Source organism: Lissotriton vulgaris, chromosome 8 (genome assembly GCF_964263255.1).
Source record: "Lissotriton vulgaris chromosome 8, aLisVul1.2, whole genome shotgun sequence".
In the NCBI taxonomy this organism is placed as follows: Eukaryota; Metazoa; Chordata; class Amphibia; order Caudata; family Salamandridae; genus Lissotriton; species Lissotriton vulgaris.
The window spans coordinates 1241954058-1241965135 of NC_141696.1; the positions used below are offsets into that span (position 1 = coordinate 1241954058).

Consider the following 11078-nt stretch of genomic DNA (forward strand, 5'->3'; position numbering starts at 1 on the left):
CATCCTGCAAAGGAAAAGAGAATTCGACGAGCGGATGAAGAGGTTCATCATCCTGTCGAAGGTGGCGACGACGGTCGACGAAGAGGAATTCGATGCCGAAGAGCCGCCGAAAACTCCAGAGCCCCAAGAACACCAAGAGGAAGAGGGCCTATACTATGACGAGGAAGGCGAGGAAGACCAGCACACAAGTTTTGGCTTGGCACCCTCGCTGGCGCAGGACCTCGACGCCGAAAGCCCGGAAGAGGCTATGAAGACTTATCCTTCAAGGCCTTCGCCACCAGATGACATTGGTATCTATAACATCAGGAATGCGGCAACAGCTTATGGAGTGAAACTGGAAGAAGAAGAAAAACTAAAAGCCTGCTTCCTCTTAGAGACCCTGCTCCCCACTCAAACCAGGAGTCAATTCCTCCCCATGCTACCAAGTGTCCTGGACCAGGGGAGGGAGGCATTCAAAGAACCGGCAAGCTAAAGGTCTGTCACACCTAGGACCGGTAAGAAATAAAAACACTCCTCTAGGGATCCTCCCTACAACCAGGGATCCGTCACAGCTGACAACATCATTGCAGCAACAGCCAGAAAAAGGGCCAACATTCCCACAAACTCAGGCCCACCACCAGACAGAGAGTAAAAGCATAGACCTCACTGGAAGGAAAATAGAGAGGAATGCCGCAGTACACTGGCACATTGCCAACTCTAATGCCCTACTCAACAGACATAAGTACCAGCATTGGGACAAGGTCAGACAACTGCTCAAACACCTCCCTGAGCAATACCAACAGAGGGCAACACACCTGGTGGAGGAAGGCAAGAATATAGCAAACTCATGCCTGAAAATCAGCCCTGGATGCGGCAGACACATCCAGCAGGCTTATGATGATGGGGGTCACAGAGAGAAGGCATGCCTGGGTGAGGATTTCAGGCTTCAAGCCGGAAGCACAGAATAACATTTTGAGCACCCCCTTCAATGGAGAAACCCTTTTCGGAGCGCAAGTGGATGAGAAACTCACCCAACTCAAAAAGGAAAATGAAACTGCAAGGTCCATGGGGGCCTTGCAATTCAGAGGAATGAGAAGAGGCACACTGACACGGAGGTTAAATGGAAGAGGTAGAAACCAGCCGGGAACCTCACATCAGACATTCCAGCAGGGCTACCAGGGCGACAATCAAGCACAGCAGGGCCAGCAAAAACAAACCTGGTAATACCAGCCTCGCGGCCAGTCCTTTCGCAGGAGGGCGAATGGACGGAGGCAAACAAGAAGAGGGGTCCAGCAACCCACCTCAAAGTGACTCCGCACCACCAAGCATGCCCATCCACACGACACCACGGCACAAAAAAGTCAACTAAAAAGGGTTACACGGACTAAAAATCAACAAACATATAACACCAGCAGGAGGCAGACTAAAACACTTCTTCCAGGAATGGAAGAAAATAAGAACAAACAAATGGATACTGAACATCATACAGTTCGGATACTACATAGAACTGGAAAAGAAACCACCGAACAGGAAACTAAAAACAAAAGCGCGCTTAGCAAAAGAACTAGCGCTACTCATAGAGGAAGCACAAGAACTCCTCCGCAAAGAAGCCATACAAACAGTACCATTCAAAGGAAGAAACAAGGAGTGTACTCGAACTACTTCCTCATACCAAAGGTGGACGAAACGTTAAGACCTATCCTGGACCTACAGTTCCTAAACCAATACATAAGAACATAAAAATTCTTGATGACATCTCTACAAGAAGTCATTCCTCAGATAAGGGGCGGAGACTTTATGTCCACCATAGACCTAAAAGACGCCTACCTACACATTCCCATGAACAGGCAGCACAAACATCTACTGAGATTGGCCATCGACAAAGCACACTACCAGTTCACTGCCCTGGCCTTCGGACTAAAATCTGCACCAAGGGTCTTCACCAAGTGCCGGGCAGCGGTGGCAGCGCACCTATTTAGGGAATGGATCCATGGTTACCCCTACCTCGACAACTGGCTAATAAAAGCAAGTTCCTACAAACAATGCAAAGAACATGCACAGCGGGTCACAAAAACGCTAACAGAACTGGGATTCTCAATACACTGGGTGAAGTCCTCAACGGAACCAGAACAAGTGAAGATCTTCTTAGGCGCACAGATCAACACCATACAAAGCAAAGTATTCCCCAGCTAAAAGAGAACACTTACCCTGCTGAAGGAGACACGTCAGTACCAGAATGGGCGAGCTCTGACAGTGAGGACAGCGAGCAAGATCATGGGGATGATGGCGTCCTGCATACTCCTAGTCTCCAATATACGGCTACACATAAGACCATTCCAGGAATTGCTGCAACAACAATGGTCACAAGCTACAGGAAGTTGGGAAGATCTAGTGGTTGTAACGCACGCAGTGCAAGAGGGGATAGCGTGGAGGAACAAAGAGAACATAACAAAGGGGAAACCTTTACCACCACGAAACCCAACAGTGACCATCACCAGAGACTCATCCCAGAAGGAATGGGGAGCACACATGAACCAACTCAAGGTGCGGAGCCTGTCGACTCCAACAGATATGATCAAGCATATCAACCACCTGGAACTAAAGACCATGTTCCTCGCCCTAAAAGCCTTCCAGAAACAACTGTACGGGCAGAGAGTGTTGATACAAACCGACAACACCACAACGATGTTCTACATCAATAAACAGGGAGGAACGCGATCAGTCTCACTATCCAACCTAGTGCAGGTCATATGGAGATTGGCCATCCCACTCAAAATAGACCTCCTATCTATACACCTACCAGGGAAGTACAACGTGGAGGAAGCCTGGCTCATAAGACGGGCATCGGCATCCCACGAGTGGGAGCTCAATGCACAAGAAACACAAAGGCTATTCAAGCAAAGGGGGACTCCAACAATAGACCTATTTGCAACACACCAGAATGCACAATGCCGATACTTGGCATCCAGGCAACCAGGGGAACAATCACAAGGGAATGCCCTATGGATAAGCTGGTCGAAAACATTTGCCTACGCTTTTCCCCGATTCCACTGATTCACAGGGTACTCAGCAAATGCAGAAACAGCAACATGCCGCTGATTCTGGTGGCACCACAGTGGGCCAGGCAGCCATGGTTCTCACAAATAGTGGAGATGGCGCAGGGCCCACCTCACAAATTCGGGAAAAGACAGGACTTAGTCTTCATGCAAAACGGAGAGGTACTCCACCCAGAGCCAGAGAGCCTCTGCCTAGAGGCATGGCTCCTAAAGACATAGTTTGCACACCTGAAACTGCCGGAGAACACACTGCGGCTGCTACGAGAGGCATGGGGATCTACCACATAGAGGTGCTATGTGGCAAAATGGAAAATATTCACACAATGGTGTATCAAGAAAAAAAACGCACAAGATGATGACAAAGGAATCAACGGTGCTAAAATATTTAACACACCTGCTAAAATCAAACATAAGTTCCACCTAGCTGAGAGTACACCTAGCAGCGATAGTAGCCTACACAAGAGGAGAGACAGGAAAGCGCTTCTTTACATCACAAGTAGTAAAAAGATTCCTGGAAGGGGCTAAAAGGATAGCACCGGCATGGAACCTTAGTTTAGTCCTAACAGAGCTTATGAAGGGGCCTTTACCATGAGGCACATGGTCAAGGCTGATTTGCATATGGCCATGTCTGAACTGGGGTGGTGTGGTGAGGAACAAAACGATGGATTTAGGCCCAGATCTCTGTACTGGGGTGAATGTATGACATTGTTCTGCTTTCTGTCCATCAACTGTTGTTTTTGCATTTGTCACCACTAGTGGGACGTGTATGCTCAGACGTGAGTCTCGTGCTCTCCACACCACTGGAGTCAAGCTATCCTAGCTGAAGGCGGCTGATAGCCAGAAACCGGTCCTAGGATGCTTGATTCCGGTCCAGGAAAGACCTGGCTTGGCAGTTCAGGCTGAACTGTTCCCATGAGGCACAGGGTCAAGGCTGATTTGCATATGGTCATGTCTGAACTGGGGTGGTGTGGTGAGCAAAAAAACGATGGATTTAGGCCCAGATCTCTGTACTGGGGTGAATTTATGACATTGTTCTGCATTCTGTCAATCAACTGTTGTTTTTGCCTTTCGAACCCATCCATAAGGCCTCACTACAAATGCTCACAATGAAGACAGCCTTTCTAGTGGCAATCACCTCGCTCCGCAGGGTAAGCAAACTGCAAGCACTAACGCTACAAGAACCTTACATCCAAATACACAATGACTGGGTGATGATGAGAACAAACCCACACTTTATGCCAAAGATGGTGTCATGGTTTCACATGAACCAGACAGTACAAATACCAAGCTTCTTTCAGAAACCATCCACAAGCGCAGAGGCACGGCACACCCTGGACGCTAGAAGGGCAGTAATGCATTACATGGAAAGAACTAAAGAGCACAGATAAACAGTTCTTTGTGTCCTTCGCAGCAGTTTCCTGGGTAGACCAGTGACAAAGGCCACCATCGCACGATGGATCGCACAAACGATACAATTCTGCCACAGCAGGCAGGTCAAGAACTATCAGAGGGGGCAGAAGCCCACTCTACCATGAAAAAGGAAGCAACAATAGCCTTCCTGGCTAACACACCCATTCAAGACATATGCCTGGTGGCAACATGGGCTTCAGTGCACACGTTCACTAAGTACTACTACGTGGATATACAAATGAACAAGGAAGCACAGAAAGTGCTTTAACATATATTCAGATATGTTTGGGGAAACCCAATAAACCCTTGTAGGTTTGGGCGGGATACGTGATTTAAGTCAAGGGTGTCTACAAGGGATTTTGTTTTTTAAAGCACTTAGTATATGTGGTTTAGAGCAATTAATTGGAAGGTTCATAAATCAATTGAACCTAATTGTATCCTTAGGATGACTGAAAAGTTTCAGTGTTGTTCAAAGTTATACATTCAATGAAAGAGCACAAGTAGAGGAGGAGAATATAAGTCTAAATTGAGACTTTAAAAAGCACACAGCAAGTGAATTATACTCAAAAAAAGTTTCTGTATTTTAAACAAATCATGGGGATATATAGAAATAAATCGGCATATAAAAGTCATGAAAAGGCTGTATATATAATTTCACAAGTCAATTCATAACATAACATCAGCTCCGTGAATTATTAAGGAAAGCCAATTCATAAATGAAAAAAATGGTTCTTCCAATGCACAAGGGCTAAGGAGATGATGACAATTGTCGACGTTTCGGTCTTCTTTGTTGACATCTATGAGACCATCAGGACTATTTTTTTCAAACAAGAAGAAAGCCCCTTCAAAGAAAGGTATACAGGATGTCACTTGTCTCCAATTTGAACGAAACGATTCGATTTCTTTCGAATATAGGAGATCTGAATAGGTAATACTGGTCACTATGTATTACACTGGTCTGTACTCCAAAAGTAGCCGCAGTTAAATCAGCTAACACCGTGATATTAATCTCACGATCGATAATAGGAACTCCGTCAACACGATAGGACCTCTCATATATTCAACAACCAATGCTCCTCTTGGACCCACCCGCCACAAACATAACAAACCGTACAAAGTCTACGCACAGCATAGTGAATCCAGAAAGATTTACGCTGCAAAACTAATAGTTTTTTACCAGTCAGTGTAGTTTTGCAGCTTGAAGATCTTTCTGGATTCACTAGCGAACCCACCCAACTCCGCCAGAAGAAGGAGGCAGAGAAGAAGGTGGAAATACAAGGACAATATACAAACCGACACCTTAAGAGACAAAGTGGAAATTCATTTACTTTCAAGGAAGAACTTGAAAACAGCGCAAAAGGATTCACAAACACAACACAAAAACAAGAAAAAAAGAATTCGAAGATGGCGCCCAAAGTTGGGCGCTTCCTCAGGAAGCGTGCCCACGTCGCAGGAAGAACACCAAAAGGTGGGACGTCGACACCCACCTGGGCTACGGAAAAAAAAGAGAAAAGACTACGATTCCGGACCCAACCACTAGACCGCGGAATAATGCACAGCATGGTGAATCCAGAAAGATCTTCAAGCTGCAAAACTACACCGACAGGTAAGAAACTATTCGTTCCTCCCCATCACTTCCCCGATGACCTCTCGTGGATAGTAAGGAGGTGCATCCAATTAAAATAACACCTCATGCAGGAAACCTTGCATAACAACCTTCATCTGTTCATCCTACTTTAGTACCAGGACCACCCAGGAGGTGGAAATTAGATGCCCTCACAGTATTCTCCAAATACTTAAACTTGGAATTGAAGAACGTAAAAGTGGAACTGGCACGAGTCTTGAATGCCTGCCAACAATTTGCCTTGGGTTCTGTTCCTTGCAGTACAGTTTTGATGGTGGTCAGTGTCTTCCCTAGACCCTCTGCTCCAGGTTCACTACAAGATATGGAACACTTAGAATCTTCCAGAGACTCTTCAGTAGCAATCACTCTGGTCTCTCTACCCTACCACTAATATCCCTAATCCCCTCAGCATATCCATGTTCATGTATCCCCCTCATGAATGTAACACTTGCTCACTACCAATATTCATGTGGTTGTCACTGATGAAACCAGTGTAGAATTTGAGCCGGTGGTTGCAGGTAGGGCCCAACAGCTCTTATTTTTGTTGGATAAGGAAATGATATTTCGGTGCATCAAAATTCACTTTTGAATGAAGCGCCAGAAACTCCGGACACATTTTGTTTTTACACAGTGGTCTTTGCATACTGTAAAGAACGAGTATTTCTGTTTTGCCACGGTGGCCATACAAGCATGCAAGATTTGCACTGCCATACTTCTTCAGTGTGATCAGACCACATGCCAATGATAGATGCCGGATCAGGTCTTTTTATTATTTGTACAATAGTGAAGATGTGTCTTTGTAAATTGAAATGCATAAGGGTTTAATTAACTATCCCACTTCTTTTAAATCATCCCTGCACAATATAAACACGCTTCGGCCCACACACCCCCACTGCATCATACTGCAAGGAACAAAAGATCTCCGGTAAAGAGCCCCTTTATGGGTTCCCGTTGGGTATTGCAGCGCCGACCCAACGAGGAGCAGGTCCATATGATGAAGCATGACACCTAGCTTGCTGGGTGTGTGAGGACCCTAGTTCCGAAAGAAGGAATTTCTCACTCTCTTTTCTGCACCGCACACCACCAAGTTTGTAATTTATAAACAAGGGAAGCCTGGCTTTCTTTTTCTCCCAGGCACCACTATGAGAGGAACTACATACCTTTAGATAGCCTTACCTGACTGGGCATTTATGTTGGACCTCTATAAAAAGCCCCATAGTCCCCCATTTTGTTGAGAGATACCGGATTAAGTCATTTTATTATTTGTACAATAGTGAAGATGTGCCTTTGTAAATGGAAATGCATAAGGGTTTAATTAAATGTACAGGCTTAAATTATTAGCGAAGGTCTTAACAGGTGAAACAGTTGGGGGATCAAAACTGTACCACAAAATTTAGACAACCCATAATTTACTTCATTCAGTTCTCCCATGGGATACTGTTTGGAGACAGTGTTAAACCTCATTTTCATGAGGAACTGTGTCCCTGCGTTAAGGCACCTCCCTAATCCAATTAGCAGAGTAAACCATTTTTAAAAGTAATAGACCCTACTGAATAACCGAAATCCAGATTAATAAAAAGTTAAAGGTCTTATTACAAAATTCAGAATAGGTGATTAAGAATATATGGCATGACGGCTTTCAGAAGCGGAGTTGTACAGAGTATGTGAAAACAGAAATAAGTCTTAAGTCCCAAATGAGCAGCAAAATCAGTAAATAAACTGGTAGCCTTGCCAACCTAGTAAAGTCAAGGAAAGCTAAAAAATCTCTAGCTCATACCCGAAATCAACGTTTTTTATACACACTTTGTGTATAAAATATGACGATTTTTTGCAGTTTCTTTAAAGTGTGAGCAAAAGTATAATTTCTGTAGAAAATCTGAACACAAGAAAATTAAACTAATTACCTTAACAAACAAAAATTACGGTAGACTTATTTTCCTTTAAAATTCTTTATTGACAACTTTGGTACCAGCCTTCAATTGTCTGTAGTATTTCAACTGAAACCTATTGTAAAATGGTGATCAAATGTTTGCTGAAGCTTTTGTGATCACTTCCTGGAGGATATGTCCTTTTTGAGTTACTCATTTAACTATCATGCCTACCACAACTTTAAAGAACTTCATTAAAAAATGTATTTTACATTTCTCCGACTGAACATTTAATCGGTGTTTGACAAATGTATTATAATCCGAGAGTTTCGAAACCTTCCTACTGCACCCTGGTCCAACCCAAGCTACATTTGGCATCTCAAGTGTATAAGATGGTACTTGTTTTGAAAGAATAAAATATCCAGGAATGGTGAATTACAATTCCGCCGCTAGCCAAGGTTGGCACGCTTGTGAGTGTTACTGGGGTTGCTTATTTCTGGAAGATGTAACGCTCTGAATGTGCAATGGTACTAAAGGGTAATTGAAGGTTGTTTTCGGGAACTGTCCCATGGTTGAATGTCAAGAGCTGAACAACAAAAAGTGTGGCTTTGTCACAGAGATTCCGGGGCACTTTCTTTGCAGTGCAGGAATTCCTCCTGGAAATGGGGGTGGTAAATGCAGCTAATGTTCAAGGAGCAAGAGAAGCGAGTGACTGCAAAGGATGGAGAGGTCGGTTTCTGGTGGGAAAAAGTTGAGACTATAATAAGGTCAAAAGTCTTTGTGAGGGAGTGGGAGTCTCCAAAAGGAGGGGAGTGGTGTGCAATATATATAGTTATGATGCTGTGCGTTTTGAAATGTGAATTGTTGAAAACTTTGAATTGTGTGTTTAAGAGTGCACTACTGCTATTTTTCCATTCCTCTTTAATAAACCGCCTTTGTCTTTTGCTGCCTGCAGGTCAGAGGAACCGTGAAAAGACAGGCGAGAGCAACTGCTGCGTGATCCTGTAAGCACTGTGCAGCATGCCTGCTAAGTGTGGTGTAATATAGTCTTGTCTTTCATGCTGCTGGATTAGAAGAGCCCCTACATTGCTTCAGAGACGCACCGGACGACGGACGGCCTGTCTGTGACGCCATGGACCTGGGATATCACACGTCATTCTCTTTCCTAGACCCAGGGCGAGAGGGGAGGAACCCTCTCGCCCTGCCTTGCTTCCCGTTTGTTTTGCTTGTGGTGAATAATCGCGTAGTGCACCAGTTATTGATCGGCTGCAATCAGTGTCTCCGGGGAACAAGGAAATCTCATCCACAGCAGAAGCCGTGGGCGGCACCAGGCTTCTCCAGTAACCAGAATTAACCAGTCCCGGCTTTCTAGATGCAGTTTGCACTAAACTAATTGGTTAACACCGCCTTTCTCATCACCAGAAGTCTGTACAAGCCGGCCATGAATTATATATGATGTGTTATTCTACACTGGAGCGCAGAACTATTCCGTAATTAAAAGGAGCTCATTAGCAGCCACCCGAAAGAGAAACTATAAAGCAAAGTGAATCTTGTACTACTTCAGCCGGGCTGGCCGTCCCTGCATAGAATGCTAAGTAAACATGAGAATGACACTGCGGTATCTAATCCCCTGGATGAACAGAAAACGAAATGTGCCTGTCGTTTAAAAGCACTCTGCAGAGGGGGGCTGTCGAATCTGAATTTCTTCTATCCCGTGATTTGGGGCACTCCTCATTCCGCCATCAGTCGGGGTGCATGTTCATAGCACAAACCTGCGGAGAGTGCTTTTTCCAAGCCTTAATATGGGAGGGGTCATTTCCTGTAGCTCTCGGGCTTTTATTATTGTGCTTATATATTAGAAGACCTCCTTTACTTATCAAGGTTCTGTATTTGAACTTAATATCAAGAATTGGTGTTTTTCTGTACTTCCTCCTGTCATCTGTACCCTCGTATCTCATGTCATGCTTCTTTCAACGGACTTCTGTGGTTCTACTTCGGTTTCTTTATGTAACCTGCATTTGTATTAGTGCTTGCAACTGTATTAAAACCGGAAGCTGATTTTTTAAAAATGGCGAGCATACTTAAACAACCACCCCATCCTTGATTTCTTACACGTAATTTGAGAAATATGCTCAAGAAATTTGCACAGCACTAAAGCATGACATAGTTTCATCTAAACCTGTAAAAATATTAAATTTTTATATTTTTTTCACCGGGGAAGCACCCTTCCTGGTTGAAATTACAGATGTGTAGAATATATTTAATAAAATCCTATGAAATGCATAACTATAGTTCTTAAAATAGATTGGCCTATGGCATAATAGAATTATCTTACATATTAAAAGCTGTAACCTTTTAGATAAACTCAAAGTCCTAAGCTGACATTGTGTTCTGTAAACTTAATAAAAGCGTCCACAACCCTGACAAATGTGTTACGTGTAATGGTTTCCCAAATGGTCAGCAGCATATAATTGTAATCAGGTTATTTTATTCACTGATATTGCTTTGACAGGATGCTTTATATGCAGGACGTCTTACATAAATGCTGTTCATTCTTGTTGGGAATAAATTTGTATAGAAAAAAGTTTTAAAACCAATTGTAAATAGCACTAAAGATTTTCTTTCTGCAACCTGTACGGATTCTTCTGTAAACTAAATAAAAGAATATTGGTAGTGCACTTTGTCAGCCATGTGATGCTTGCAACTGGGGTAGTATTGACAAATCCATTGAAATATAAAATTACATTTCTTGAAGTTTTCTTTCTGGAAGCTAAAAGACAGCTCTTAGATAGATGTTAAGGGATAAAATATATATATTTTTCAATTTCTTTAGATTGCTCTAGGCCAACAACATTTAATACTTGATTGAACGGTCAGAAGTTGCTGTGTCTAAAAAAAGAAACCTTCCATTGAAAGACATAGTATTGCATTAGTTGAGGCTGAAGTTAACATTACCAGATGATACAAGATCGCAATCAAACAACAATTTGTTAAGACACAGCTGGTGCATCTCTGTTAAGTTATGGTCTATAAGTAACAATCCAATAAGGGCAACTCAAACTTTTCTCCTTATAGGCATTTCAGTTCACCTTCTGCACGTTCTACTTCTGGTATTACGTCCGTAAAATTATACTAAAATGG

At 43.5% G+C, this 11078-nt stretch overlaps 1 protein-coding gene across 1 annotated transcript in view; it reads left to right on the forward strand.

Moving 5' to 3' along the window:
• Positions 1-10615, forward strand: part of UBL3 (ubiquitin like 3) — a 317172-nt gene extending 306557 nt beyond the window's left edge. Inside the window, exon 5 of the mRNA XM_086935152.1 lies at positions 8893-10615. Within this exon, the coding sequence (XP_086791278.1) occupies positions 8893-8945 (53 nt within the window). The 3' untranslated portion in view covers positions 8946-10615. The remainder of the gene's footprint in view (positions 1-8892) is intronic.
• Positions 10616-11078: the final 463 nt, after the last annotated feature.